Source organism: Argentina silus (assembly GCF_951799395.1).
Source record: "Argentina silus genome assembly, chromosome: X".
NCBI classification, from domain to species: domain Eukaryota; kingdom Metazoa; phylum Chordata; class Actinopteri; order Argentiniformes; family Argentinidae; genus Argentina; species Argentina silus.
The window spans coordinates 12,968,590-12,983,835 of NC_139653.1; the positions used below are offsets into that span (position 1 = coordinate 12,968,590).

At 40.9% G+C, this 15,246-nt stretch overlaps 1 protein-coding gene across 1 annotated transcript in view; it reads right to left on the minus strand.

Moving 5' to 3' along the window:
- Nucleotides 1–2,283: 2,283 nt before the first annotated feature.
- The window catches only part of prim2 (DNA primase subunit 2), a 74,907-nt gene continuing 61,944 nt past the window's right edge, over nt 2,284–15,246 (minus strand). The window contains exons 11-14 of the mRNA XM_083695430.1: nt 13,871–13,997; nt 11,022–11,104; nt 5,410–5,478; nt 2,284–2,848 (exon numbers count right to left, since the gene is read on the minus strand). Coding sequence (XP_083551556.1) covers nt 2,621–2,848; nt 5,410–5,478; nt 11,022–11,104; nt 13,871–13,997 — 507 coding nt within the window. The 3' untranslated portion in view covers nt 2,284–2,620. The remainder of the gene's footprint in view (nt 2,849–5,409; nt 5,479–11,021; nt 11,105–13,870; nt 13,998–15,246) is intronic.

Genomic DNA, 15,246 nt, shown 5'->3' on the forward strand with positions numbered 1-15,246 from the left:
AAATATATAATTTATGAGTCTCACACCTTTGTAAACAAACACTTGCATTTTTGTACACAAGCCTTAAATCATGGCCAGTCAAAATCATAATTTTTCCGTGAAGAATACAAGCCCAGGTTTTATTCAACAGTTTGAGGTGGAACGCTTCAAAGCACACAATTGTTCCCTGTGGAACTAGAACTGCAAAAAATGCTTATTTATGACTATTCCAGTGTCCTTTCAGCAAGATTAGAGGAGGAGGAATTATACCAAGAGTCAATAAAAGTATCCACAAGAGAATACTATATCAAGATAACTGAGGCTGGTACTGACAGAGCTTTGAAGCAGAAAGTGCTTCTTTTTTTTTTTTACTTTGAGAATCATAATAGAAAACCATATTCAACATTATACCCTGTTTTTCATGCTGTGAAACCCAAACCACTGGTTGTGTAACTACAGAGCCAGAAGCCAACTCTGCATACTGTAGTAAAGCATCTAAACAGTATTAGATGGCACACAGTACTGTATCCACAACATTAACTAAACTTCTGTTGGAATACAACCAAACACACAAATTGATCTTCACATGAATCATTAGAGATAGACTTGGCTTCTATATCAAACAGGTAATACCAGTATGCAAACCATACATTATGATTATGATTATACTGTATGAATTAGCCTGTAAATTCACCTACTTTGAAAACGCCAACATCAATGAATGTCGGTTGTTTGTTTCCCCACTGTCTTCCCTAACTGTATAAAATAAAAAAAATAAACTCAACAGGCACAGAAACAGAACACGCTTTAATGTGGGTTATTTCATTTCATCTCACAATTCACAGTTCATTCATTGAAACAAGGATTGCATAACTGTAAATAAACTGAGCTTCACAAATATGACAGCATAACATCTAGGAGTTATTGTACCTTTGTGCAATTGCAAATGGACTTTGAACGTTTTAAAAGAGCGGCACTTTGCTGAGGACAAGCCCTTAAATCAAATGCATTTTGTAAATCTACAGCAAGATATGCAGAACTGTGAATGCATGTAAGTAGTGGAGTCCCAGTTACAGTAGGCCTACGTATCTTATTCAAAAGATAAATGGAATGAAATTTCCCCTACAGAATGTAAAAAGGTGCCATGACTTGAAGGATATATATTTTAGGCCATGCTCTGAATACAATATACTACATAGTGTACTTCCTATCACCATTTTTTCAGTGAATGCACGCACTATTCCATCTTGACTTTTAGTCCATGTAAAGAGGAATGGAAGAAAACAAAACAAGCAGTGAAGTTGATAATATGACTAATGATTGTATATCTATTTGTGGAGGTGAACGCTGCCCTGGTGAATTGATGCAAGCCACTCGTGAAAGAGGACAGCTTTGTCAAATGCAGTCAAGCTCCACCAAATATTAAACATCAAGGTCTCTTGCTGACAGTAGCCTGGCTGTGCACTGTTAATATCCTGTTGCCTTGTTATATTGTGTAAATCCTCTCTCTGTCAAGCACCATGCTTGGATTCCAAAAACTAATTTAATTCCAGCTATGTGGCAGGGTGCAGGCTCCAAGCAAGCCAAGCGTTTATGCTTCAGCATTAAATGTGCGAGACATAAATGTACTGTAGCCTGATAATATGTCAGAGGCTGTGGCTTTGACATGCAGCAAGGGTTTATAAAACGACTACGGTACTTTTTCTTCTTTAAAGTGAGGAAAAGTTAATTGCTCTAAACATATCTGAACACTACACTAACAGGATTTTTGCTGTTATCAAATCAGGTGAGTAGGTAACAGACATTTCAAAAGAACAACCAACATACTGTCCACTAATTTGGTTTTAGGCACCCAGTATTTTTCACAAATAATTTTGCCAAGAGAGTTAAAGTAAAAGAATGCAAATATTCCCTGACAGGGTGGGCCTTGGTTAAAGTGCATCAAGTGGACTCCAAGGCAATGCAATACAACAGTGGAAATGGTGTTCACTCGTATCCATCCCCCTGCAAACAAAAACAATAACATTGTTTCTGGGGCAGCTGGGACATTTTCTGGTCATAGCCCAATGAGCAGATTAATCCTTGCCAGATCTACTGGCGATAAGCCATTTCTGTTTAAACCTGGATGGGCAGAGGAGAACAAACTATAATACTATTCCTGCATATATTGTTACAAAATGAATGAATAGAATTATATCAATTTCAGTTTCAACAAGCATTCAAACTGGGAGAGAAAATGAAGATGAATCACAGCAATATATTTAAATAATATCATTCCATTGTTGTGTGTTGAGGTATGCACATTGTTTTTGTATATCCCACAGTTGAGGCTGAAGTCAAGGTCCAGTTTTGCTCAGTATAGTATTGCATTTGTCCACCATCAAATCAGCACAAAAGAGAGATATTCAAAATACTCAACTTTATTAGTACATTCGGAGATAAAACAAGAGAGAGAAACATGTTTTATTTTGTTTTTTTGTTTGAAACATTATACAATACATGTGGTAGCTAATATTGAATAATTGGAAAAGAATATAAACTCATTATCCCATGCACATGTTTTTGATTGGGTAGGGGGGCGAGGAGGTCAAATCTATTCGAGGGAAAAATGTGATGACTAATGTAAAAGATATTCATGACATCAGGCATCTTGGAAGAAAGAATCAAGTTCCTCTGCCATCTCTGCCAAAGCCTGGGAGGGGTTCCTTGGTGTCTGGCTGGGCACGCTGGGGCCCTTGATGGCTGAGTTGTCCTGTCCTCTTTGTTGGGTGTCCAGCTCACGCTTCACCTCCTTCCCCCCACCCAGCAGCTTCTGGCTCTCCATGAAGTACTGGTTTGGGTGGTTGAGCGAGAACCCAGAATCCTCAATCTGATAACACAAAATAGGACATAGGAAATAGTTAGTTACTATATGTGACAGGGATGAGTTGTTGATGAAAACATACAGTAAAATGAAGAAAAGGTATGGTCAGGTATGACAGGGAGTCAAGTTAGATTGAAAACTCTGGTAAAGCTCTTACTTATTAAGTCTCACTACAGTCATGTTTGAGATGCCAGTCCGTCGCCCTTACAAAGCAGACTCGTTATGACTGATCAGTCTCTCTACTGTTGTCAGGAGATCATTGTCCCATGCAAATGCAAGCTGACTCCTCAGAAAAATGAATCAAAGCCCTCTACCGAGCTAGGCTTCCAAGACAAATATTTTAGTGCCACTGGTTGGCGAGAACAGATCTGGGCACTAATCTATTTCAGCATTATAGAAAATGGCACTTGGCCTTCTGGCCGTGGCGAATGACAAATGCATAAATATGAAACAATCCAAACCAGAGATCAAAAACTAAATCAATCCAGAGTGATTTTGCGGCAACCCAATTTCTCAGACCTAGGCCCCCCCCCCCCCACCCTTCTTCTGAGCTGACTTGCTATTGTTTGATTTATTGCCCTTGTGTAAATATTTCATCAGTGAGGTATTATATTTTGACCTTAAATACATTCTGCCAAGTAGGGAGGAACAGTGATGATCTATCTGCACAAACTCACAGATCTGGAAGCAGGTAAGACATATGGCAGAGATTGAGGTCTCCTAGGCAATCTCTTTGTGCATATGATGACTTGAGCATTCAATATGAGAGGTTGTGGATTGGTGGGATGGCCCAGAACCCACAGAAACAAGTATGCTTTATTATGCGTATTAATGTCACAAACTTTAGTGCATAGGACAGGGCTAAAATATGACTCATGAATTTCATAAATGTGGATTTCATTTGGGGAGGGGGGGCCAGAGGGGGTCCATTTATCTTTCAAAGCCCGTTAGACCACGCTGTTTATCAGACCTGACATCTTATTTATATCTGGGGAATTATCTGTCCCTCTGACTGTACAGCTCCAGGCTATTAGTCATCACCTATGACCCAGCGTGCTGTGCCTCCAGAGGTTTCAATGAAAGATGCCCTTGGAAAGTAATGACAGTCACATTCAGCTGAAACACCATTTAGAGCCATTTAAATCCTTCCTGATGACAATTGGGAGTATATCAAATCGACAAACGAATCACAACCCATAATTACCACAGGGATACATTTAGAATATATTGAATATAATGGACTAGCTTTGGGACATTTATGATCACAACCTAAGTCGCTTTAGAAGAGCAATGTATCTAAACCAAGAAAGGGCTGCAATACGAAACTGATATGAGGTAATTCAGGGCTTGAGACGACAAACAACGAGATTTACCCAAGGGTGTACAGTATGGCCTCCGCAGATACACTGTCCTCTGCATATGCCTGGAAAAAAAATCTAACATTCACTTTGCTTTTTGTCTCAAAGAGGCAGCCAAATGGGCCCTGTGACTTCTCAGTTTAATCTCAATTTACTTATGCTCAATGATAAAGGGAAGCTGAAAGTGAGATGAGTGAGATCATAAACAGGTCCATACTAACACCGTATCAAATTGCTTCAAATTAATCTGAAATCTGTAACTTGACACACAAATGATCTGTGAGACCTGCAGTATTTGGGGTGATGGAATAAATGTGTGCACATGTACCCTGGGTTATCAGATTGAAATCTTAAAGATATTTCCACCAGAGTGATGGCAAACATTTTGAAAGGTTTTTCTAACATCCACATCAAAGACAGCTCTCTTCTCAGACTTCAAATTAAACTGTCACATAGCAGATAAACATTTACATTTTGGTGGTATGTGCACACACTCCCATCCTGATCCTGTCTCTTTAGAGCTTTTCAAAGTGGAGGGACAGGCTACGTGTTAAAGAGCTAATCCTGACTGACATCTCACTGGATTATTGCTTTCTCACTTGAAAAAAATAAACACTATTTCTCCAATATCATCTTGTGGAGCTTCCAATTTGAATATAATAAACACACCACCACAGAGCATCAGAAGAATTGTCAACACATATCCAGAGACCCGCTTCTTCTCATTTGCTTGCTCATTGGCACTGACCCAGAAACCACCACTTTTGTTGCCTACTGAAAAAAAGGCATTATCAAACCCAGAGACCTATGTCACAGCAATTTGAATGATCAACATGCACAATAAAGCAAAGCCACACAGACTTCCAGTAATAAAGGCATGTTTGCACAAGAATATTTTAGATCCCTTTTTTCGAAACTCCCCTATAAATAGGGATCGAATATTAATAACCTTGAATGTGACTGAAACTGCTGATCCAAAAGGTCTCCACTAAAAGGCATTAGATCAAATAAATTAAATATTCATAGGGGGCTAAATTAATCTAAAGTGCCATAATAAACCTATAAAAATTAAGCGGCTGTGACAGCTAATGATGGATGTGATTACAGTGCTGGGCACCTCCAGAGCCTTCACGCACGAGCTGAAGGGCCGTCCCCGGCCCATAAAGGCAGCCCCAATTACTTCCGGCCTCAAATGAAAGGCGTCCTTACATTGTGTGTCAGCTCAAAGTACTTCTGGCAGGCCAGCTGAAAGTGCATTCCCTTGACCAACTCCAGGATCTGCAAGAGAAAGACACAGGAAGGAGGAAAAACACAAATGGGGAAAACACAAATAGCGGGGGTTAGGTTAGAGACATGGTATTGTAATTTCAATGAAACTTGAATGTTGTTCTTAATGGTTTGACATTGACCAATAACATTAGCTAGCAGCTAAGCACTTTCTTGAATAATTTGCCTATGATGGATGTTGCATTTGTATTTAGGCCCTTGTGTTTTTCTGATGCTAATTATGGAGAGACATCCCAGCACATCATAAAATTGAGGCTCAAACTATTATAGGAAATAATACATCCCCTGGCCTTGCACTCAATATAATACAGAGACATTCCTGACATTCTTATAGTGCATGCTTCCTCAGTCCTCCCCTGTACATTGAGCAGTGAACATATGCACAGGTGCAGAAATGCATTATACTTCCTTAAAGTGAGATTAAAAGCAATCGTTTCACTTCCCGCTTGTCAAATCAGCTTGCGGGTACCTGACACCCATCACAAAGCCCCCATTGGCTGAGGGGACTGAATATCACATTAAATCAGGTATGGTGCATTCAGAGCGTCCCTACATCAGTTAGGTCAGATCATAGGTCAGAGCGTCCCTACATCAGTTAGGTCAGATCATAGGTCAGAGCGCCCCTACATCAGTTAGGTCAGATCATAGGGCTACTGAAAGGCAGGATGGTGCCTTGCCTGCCACTCATGCAGTACATACATTGCATTTCCTTTGTTACCAACCTTTCAGAAAAAAAGAGCTAAAGGAAGACGTCAAAAAAGGAAGAAGCCAAGCTATTGGGAAGCTATAAAGGAGCATGTATTCATTAGCTGGACTTGGAATAAGAGAATTGAAAATAATGTGGTAATACACACTCACCGGCCACTTTATTAGGTACACCTGTTCAACTGCTCGTTAACGCAAATATCTAATGGTGTGGGGGATATTTTCTTGGCACACTTGGGGCCCTTGGTACCAATTGAGCATCGTTTAAATGCCACAGACTACCTGAGTATTGTTGCTGACCATGTCCATCCCTTTATGACCACAGTGTACCCATCTTCTGATGGCTACTTCCAGCAGGATAACGCGCCATGTCACAAAGCTCAAATCATCTCAAACTGGTTTCTTGAACATGACAATGAGTTCACTGTACTCCAATGGCCTCCACAGTCACCAGTCATCCAATAGAGCACCTTTGGGATGTGGTGGAACGGGAGATTCGCATCATGTATGTGCAGCCGACAAATCTGCAGCAATGATGCTATCATGTCAATATGGACCAAAATCTCTGAGGAATGTTTCCAGCACCTTGTTGAATCTATGCCACAAAGAATTAAGGCAGTTCTGAAGGCAAAAGGGGGTCCAACCCGGTACTAGCAAGGTGTACCCAATAAAGTGGCCGGTGAGTGTACATGTATACAGTCACATTTAAATTATTGGGGTAACATATCCAGTCAGTATACAGTTAAAAGTCTAAATTACTGTTACTACTAAATGAATAGTGTAATACTTATAGTTGATAAAGTATCTAATGTTAATATTGTTCCATTTCCCAAGATAAAACCATTGTCATTTAAGCCTCACTGAAGGACAGATGAGTTAGCTCCCATGGTGCATGGTCACTTCTTGGTGTCTGGCCTCTATGGCCTCCAGTGTCAATGTTAGTATGGGACTGGCTGAGTGAGAATGTTAATCACTTCCCTCTGAGTTCTCTCATATTCAGTTCACTTTCTCACATTTAATAATTCTGCTTACTTGTCCTCTCAGCTAAGGGGCCTATTGTACATGGTGCAAGAGCTCCTGGGCTGAAGCACAAATATTGTGCCCTCCACTCAACACACTCCAACTCTTACAAGTGAGGTTCCATGGAGGGGGTGCCGAGGGGGACAGGAGGGAGATGCTTAATTTAATTTGATGAGAGAGATGAGCATCCCTTGGGTTGGCTGTCCACCTAAATTAACACTCTCTATGACCTCAATGGCTCGCTTGGTTCATGGGCAAATCAATATTTAAAAAATAATCTCTCCTCATATTAAAACGTAAACATACAGGCATGAGTATGTCTCGACCAGTGCTAAGAATGAGAATGTTAAATGCCTCAGTGAATGGACATATTCAATTCAAATATATTATACAAAATAGTCCACACACATCTATGAACAAACAGTCAATTTAAAAAAAAAATTATATGCATAATACATGCCTGAGAAGCATGTTAATGCAAAAATGAAAATAGAAAAATCTCATAATATTATTTTAAATACACTGCCCCCCCATAAGTATTGGAAAAAGGAAGCATTTATCTTATTTTATCTCTCCTCTCCAACAGTTTGGATTTGAAATCAAACAAATACTATGTTCTACTTTCTATCACCATTTAGAAAGTACAACATTTTAGAAATATACTCCCCCTATTTCAGGGCTCCAAAGGTATTGGGAAAAAAATCATATAATGTCCAAATAAAGTACTTAGTATTTGGTTGACAATCCTTTGCAGGAAATAACAGCCTGAAGTCTGCAACCCATTGACCCCCCAGATGCTGGGTATATTCTTGGTGATGCTGCCAGGCCTGTACTGCAGCTATCTTCAGTTGTTGTTTATTTTGAGGACTTTTTGCCTAAAATTGTAATCATCAGGAAATTAAATGCATGTCCAATTGGATTTAAATCTGAAGCCTGACTTGGCCACCTTTCTACTTTTTGGCCCCGAAAAAGTACCTAGCTGCTATGGGAGTATATCTGGGGTCATTGTCTTACTGTATGATGAAGCGCCATCCAATGAATTTGGAGGCATTTACTTACCCTCGAGCAGACAAGATGTTTCAGTACACTTCAGAATACATTCTGCTGCTGCTGTCAGAAGTAACATCATCAATTAAAATTTTTTGCAATCACTCTGGTACATGATAATATTCGTCTTATCTGTTCACAAGACCATTTTCCAGACCTCTGGTCAGGTTTTTTTTAGGTACTTTTTAACAAACTGTAACCTGACCATCCTTTTTGAGGTTAACTAGTGGTTTGCATAGGTAAATGCAAAGGCAAATGCAAAGCCTAGAATCAATACTATAAATTGACAGCTCAAATGATGTCACGGAACACACCTGACTAACCAGAAAGACCTGTCAAGCCAACTTTCCAATACTTTTGGTGCCCTGAGATAGGGAACTATGTATAAAAAAGATTGTAAATTCTAAATGGGGATACCAATTTGAAAAAAATAAAACGTTCAATTAAAGCTGAGAATCTCCACTTTAACCTAATAAAAATTAAAAAAAAAAAAAAAAAAAAAAAAAAAAAAAAAAAAAAAGGACAGAAAATTGATTTAAAATCCAAACTGTTGGAGTATAGAGCTAAAAGAAGACAAAATGCTTCCTTTTTCCAATACTTATGGCGGGCACTGTATATGGGCATGAGTATGTCTCAACCGGTGCTGAGAATCAGCATGTTTAATACCTCAGTAGCCAGCTTTCCACAGGCCAATTGCTTTTCCACAGTCACTCCCGGGCTTCAACGGTGCTTACTCAAGGCCTATTCGGTGCTTAAAACTCAGGCTCTCCCCTCCTGGTCCATAGGGGGCCAAAAAGGGCTAGAGGCGCATTTTTAGAGCGAGGGCGGGATATTCTTATCATCCAAGTTTTAGTTGGCTAGCGAACTGGTAGGCGGCAGGCTTGATCTAAGTTAGCTCGCTGTAACTACACAATCAAATTGATTTGAATAGCGCTTTTTAACACCAAAGTTACCAGAACCTGCTGGCAAACTGGAGGATTTGACATGTTTCCGCCATATAGTTTGCCTCCTTACAAACTGTAGAATGTAAACAAACTGGAGATCATATGTGAGGCGGGATTAGAAAACCCAACTGTGGAAATTCCAACGTGCTTGTTCAGTAAGCTCGAAGCACAGGGCTTTAAGCACTAGCTGATTGCTAATAAGCCTTGGCATACACTTGCATCACTGCCGAAATGCGACTACTGAGAGGATATATTGAAAAGGCCACAAAACACTGATTGACCTGCAACAGTTTGAAAAATAGTCTGCATACATCTACGAAAAAACCCTAATATGCATAATATCTGCCTGAGAAGCATGGCAATTCTTACTGCGTGTACATGTCAAAGCAAACAGGGAAAATCAAAAGCTTTGAGCTCCATTTATTGTTTTGCCCCTGTTAAGTTTTTGTATTGGGGCTCCTTTTTGACAGCACACAAATTATTAGATGTAACTAACTAACTACCCAGCACAACCTCAAAACCTCTTCTTTTGCAATGTCATAGAGAAGGTAGTGATAATTCATGCAGATTTAAAAGTAAATAATGTGTGAATGCAATGCACACAAGACAATCTGCACTGTTCCAGGCTAGTCTTGAATGGTCATTACCGTCATTTTTAGGTAACATCTCTGACAAAATGTACCGTAATGAGGATGAACCTTACATTTTCAATACGCGTAGTAGTTATAATTTACAATACGGATTATGTTAAACTGCAATAGACCTATATCACGTTTTAATTAGATCACCATGGAGAATTTATAAGTACAGTAACATGAGTACTAATTGAAATATATATTGCAAACCTGAGTGGCTGCTTTGTTAACCATGGCAGAGGAAAACATGTCATTTTATTCCCTATCCTTAGTTAGATGTAAATGATATACTTTCAAACTACTTTAGAATATAATATTTCTAGATTATGCCTGGGATGTTAGGCTATGTGCTGTGTATATGTTCTCAATACAAGACTTTGAACAGTCAACTTTATGGCCCAATTAAAACCCGGCCATGAATTAAATTAACTTGAACTGAAGGTTCATAATTCCATGAGAACATAACAGCGAGACCTTACAAGTTCATTTCATTACCTGCACCATTGAACCCAGTTTAATATGTTGAGAGAACACATTGAAAGTGCTTAAAAAGTGCACTTAGAAATATGCCCAGATTCATTTTAAAGACATGGATGCTGAGGCTGTCAAAACTGTAAACTCAGTAAGCTGAGCTGCTCATGACTGGAGCATTGCGGTTTCTACTGCAAGCAGGAGAGCAACACTAAAAACCCCACTCGCATACTGCGGCTTCCACCAAGCACTAGGCTAACAATCTGAGCGAAATTTAATCTAAAGTCAATCTAAGGGAATTCTATTTCAGAAAATTGTGACCCATGTTAAATAACATTTCATGAATAGATTGTATATGGTTTCAAAACAATAACAGTTGTGGATGAATAGAAACTAATTAAAGTAACTAAACTAATATTGCTCTTAAACAAAGAAAAAATCTTCAAGAGAGTATGATGGCAATCCACATTTTGCTGCATTCAAAAAATATGATCCTGTCAATCTTTTCTTTTGTAAGTTGATTTCTAAAATAGTTTGGCACCAACCTAATTAATTAATCAGAGATAGCCTTAGTCTTGACAGAGCAGTGACAGCATATGCAGGTCTTACTGACTGCACTAAGATGATGCTATTTATATGTAGGTAGGTACGGTAGGTTAACAGAGTCTTGGAGAGGTCTGCAACATTGGCCACTGTAGTGAGCCAGACTCACCTGATTGATCCCACTGGGGGAGATCTTATAGGACTGCAGCTTCTGCTTAAGCAGCTCTGGGTCACTGTGTCGGAATGGACATCCTGCAAGGACCAGGCAATAAGTTAGAGAGTGAGGGAGGGCAGAGAGTAGCGATGCTGATGGTGGTTGGGGGGTACAGTAGGAGGGAATGGCACTCACACAACCTCATAACCTAAAATAACTAGGACACGACACATATGGTTTCAGTCAACTCGGTTCGACCCCACACTATGGGACACGTACTTTCGCTGAAGACCCCTATTCAATCACACCTGGTACAGGCCAGTGACGCAGGTGATAAGCCCGCCTATTGTCCAACCCAAAAAAGGGACAGAGCAAGTGCGCCATTTCATCCTTTCCACTCTTCTCTCACTGACTGTCCAAAGTGTACTGTAAATATGTCAGAAATATTAGCGCCCTGTTTGCAGGAGGGTTGGCTAGCGTGTGTTCATAGTCGCAAGGCCTACTGAACACACAAGCTTCGGCTGACCAGCCTAGCACGTTCATTGTCATTATGACATGTGGCTAATCTGACAGTTGCTAACACGAAATAGAGCAGGCACGAAATATCAGACAATTGGCATGCTAGCTATATTTCACCATTCAGTGTAGCTTCATTGCTATACTATTCTGGTGTATGGGCGTTTTTTCTCTCTAGGGAGATCTTACTGTTTCAGTTGTCGGCCCCACTACAGCTGTAGTGCGTGTGCTAACATCCTTAATAACCACTGTGTCTATGTTTCTCCCACAGGAAACATGGATCCGCTTTCGACTAGACCCAAGAAACTCCACACCAACATGGCGAGCCCCAGGGTCTGCCCGAATGGATATGGTCATACGTTGTGGAAGCAAGACTCTCACTCTGTCTGCCCACGGGCTTGGGTTTAATCCACGTACGGACCGCCATCCTCGACACCTCGTTCTGCGAGCTTTGCTGGATTCTGAGGTACTTGGACAGAGGGTCAGGCAGGTGGAGGGTGTCGTTGCTGCAGAGGAGGGCGAGGCGCAACAGCCCTGCCCTGGAGATGGCCCCTCCATAACTCCATCTGCCTTGAGCCCCTGCTCGGCTATATCACGTATGGAGTTGAACGAAGGGGACTACGAGAGCAAGGCTAGTGAGCTACCTAGCGAGTTCTCAGACAGGGACGGAGATTATGGCATCGATATGGACTCCCTCCCATCTGCCCAAGAGGTCTCCTTTGAGCCTGACATGACGAGTTCTTGTCTCCACAGTGTTTACAGATACATTCTTGTATCCGTACAGGCTTCCAGTTTGGAAAAGGCAATCAGGGGGTTCTGTAGAGTCCAATAGTGAGGGGCTGAACCGAGTTGACTGAAAGAGAACTAAAGGTGACAACTGTAAGGTTCTCTGAAGGAGATGAGGGAGACCCCTCACCTCATTGCCCCTCTCACACTAAGCTTGTGAAGATGGTGGATGAAATGGGCCACTTGCTGCAGCCCTTTATTGGGACAGTGATAACCCTGCCTATCACCTGCAAGCGTCACCGGCCTGTAACAGGTAGGGCTGTGACTGTCATGGAATTTTGGGTAATGGTCGGTTGTCAGGCAAATAATCGTTATATTACGATTTCACAATGGGGACACAACTCTAACGCATGACAGAGCCAGAATAACCTTGTGGTCCACTGCTGTTGCTATTACTGAATAACTAATAAACACATAAGTTGAACACATTATCGATTCTGACCCTCGACCTATCTTGCATGTCATCCCTCCTCTCTCTCCCATCCTTCCTGTCAATCTCTACTATCCCAATAAAGCAGAAATGCCCTAAACATTATTTTATTTTTTTTAAAAAGAGAAAAATAAACACATGCTATTTAATAGCAAAATGGGCGAACTATAAGAACTTTGTTAAGTCTATTACTAGGCCTCTTCCTTTAAGTTCCGTGCCAGGAATGTGAGCATATTTATGTTGTGCGGCTTGAGGCAAGACCGGATAGGGGTAACAATGTTCCCCACTGTACTAAAAACTCTCTGAGGCTGTGCTCGTTGCGCAAATACACATGTATTTTCTTGCAAGTTTCGCCATCAAAGGAAAGCGACCCTGGTTGTCTTGCCACCATGCCAGGGGATCATCAGTGGAGTCCAGCGGCTCTCTTGTCTGTCTAAGATGACAGTCATTTTGTTTTATTCAGGCCTTCCTCCTCCCCTCTCCTGCATCTAGCGTGATAGCTAGCTAGCGTGAGCTTCAAAGGGATAGCGCATTTCTTGAGGAAGAAAGCGCAACTACCCAACTATCTCTGCCTCAAAATACGAGACAGTTTGATAGATAGACGGACTATTGTAGCAAAACAATTGATAAGAATGATTTCACACTCATGCTATTAGGTAAAGCATATATACATGAAAATAAAAATCCACATTCTAAAATCAAAGCATTTCAACGGTTATGATGTTTTTTTTAAATGCTCACGGTCATCCTTGTGTAACCGCCAGTAACCACGTAACTGCCACAGCCCCTAGTAACAGGCATGATTGAATAGAGGTCTTCAGCGAAAGGTACACAAGAGTGTGTTTCCCATAGTGAGGGGTAGCATTTAGTTTTTTGTCACATGAACCCCATGATAGGCAAAACATAGTAGACTGTATACTATTGCTAATGCATCAAAGGATTACATTTGAAGCCAAACAAGTGTAATGTCTGGGTTCGTAGTGAAATAAATTGCATACAGTACACAACCTCATGCAGCATACTGTATGTGCATGGGTGTCACTGATACCAAGCTACATTAACTAAAATGGCAATAATGTTAGAAAAAAGGCTCATCACATGGGCAATAACCATCTCTCATAGCTTGACTCACCATGATGGTCTCCTTGGCTGGGTGGGTTTGACAAAATCACCTTCATGCAACTGTAGGGGGTGTAGTCTGTGCGTTTGCCTTCCTTTCCGAACATGTGGCGGATGCTGTAGGCATATGCTTTGTCAAACTGCAAGGCAAGAGAGAGAGAGAAGGATTGGGGGGGGGGAGGGCAGAGGGGGCAGAGGAGGAAGGGAGGTTGGGGGTGAAAACATAGACGTTGTCGTACATCATGTCAGTAGTGGCAGGGTGTTTTCCTCAGTGAAATATAGAGCTATTAGAGGGAACCTGCTGTAGAGGTGTCACCACACTGCAGACAGCTGTGACTGGATTATGGATAATGTGGCCCTTTTTCCCCCCTTCATTTTTTTATCCTCTACTGCACACCTTTACACTCATAGCCTATACTGTGATCTCTCATTCCCTCCTACAATGAACTCCATTTTAATGAATTTAACCAATAAACACAGTCCAATCACACAGGCGCATTACTGTATGGCCTGCACTACTTGAAAACTGTTGAGGTTACTTCAATGGAGACCCACATAGTGTTCTCGGAACGCATCTCTGAAAGTCCTCACCCCCCTACATTTTTCACTGTAGTGTAATTTTCCACCAGATGGAACATGATGGGTATGCCTTCACAGACCCACGCGATGGGTATGCTTTCACTCGTACTTAGTGAGACTATTAGCAGAGTAAACAATCAGAATAACCAATCATGGTAATAATAGTGTACCCAATTGTCATACATATTTACAAGTAATTATGCACAAGTGTTTTGTGTAAAAACTCCCTCTGTTCAATACAAAAAAACCCAGCAACAGACTATTCAACAGAAATTAATAGGCAACAGCTTTCCAAAGTGTTAATGCAAAACCTGGAGGCCCATGAATCTTATCTGTGCATTCCAATGCCACAGCTCTCTGCAGACCCACCGTCCACCACCTCCTGTCCTGCCCAAAATATATGGCATGTGCTTAAGAAACCATTACAGTGTTTGCGTTTGATGGGGGTCACTGCATTCAATCTCAGTGGTGAACTCAATTTACCAATCATATGTACTCCTGCGTAACCATTCAAAGGTAAACTGCCTCCCTGTGATGGTAAAATCAAGTGTGCTACTGGGAGAGGGAGAACACATTCATCACCATTGTACTCATCATAATCCATTAAAGTTGCCATAAAACCCCTGAACTTGACAAGGTGACTAGCTGCAGTGGCAATATAAGGAACGATAAAAACTACTCACCAATCATATATTAATTATATGGTGGTTCTAAGGATTTAGGAAGCCATTTCCAGTTTAAAGATCACAACCTACTGTATTAAAATTGTTCTAGGAGCTATCTAATGGTGCCAACAGACATTTATTGTGT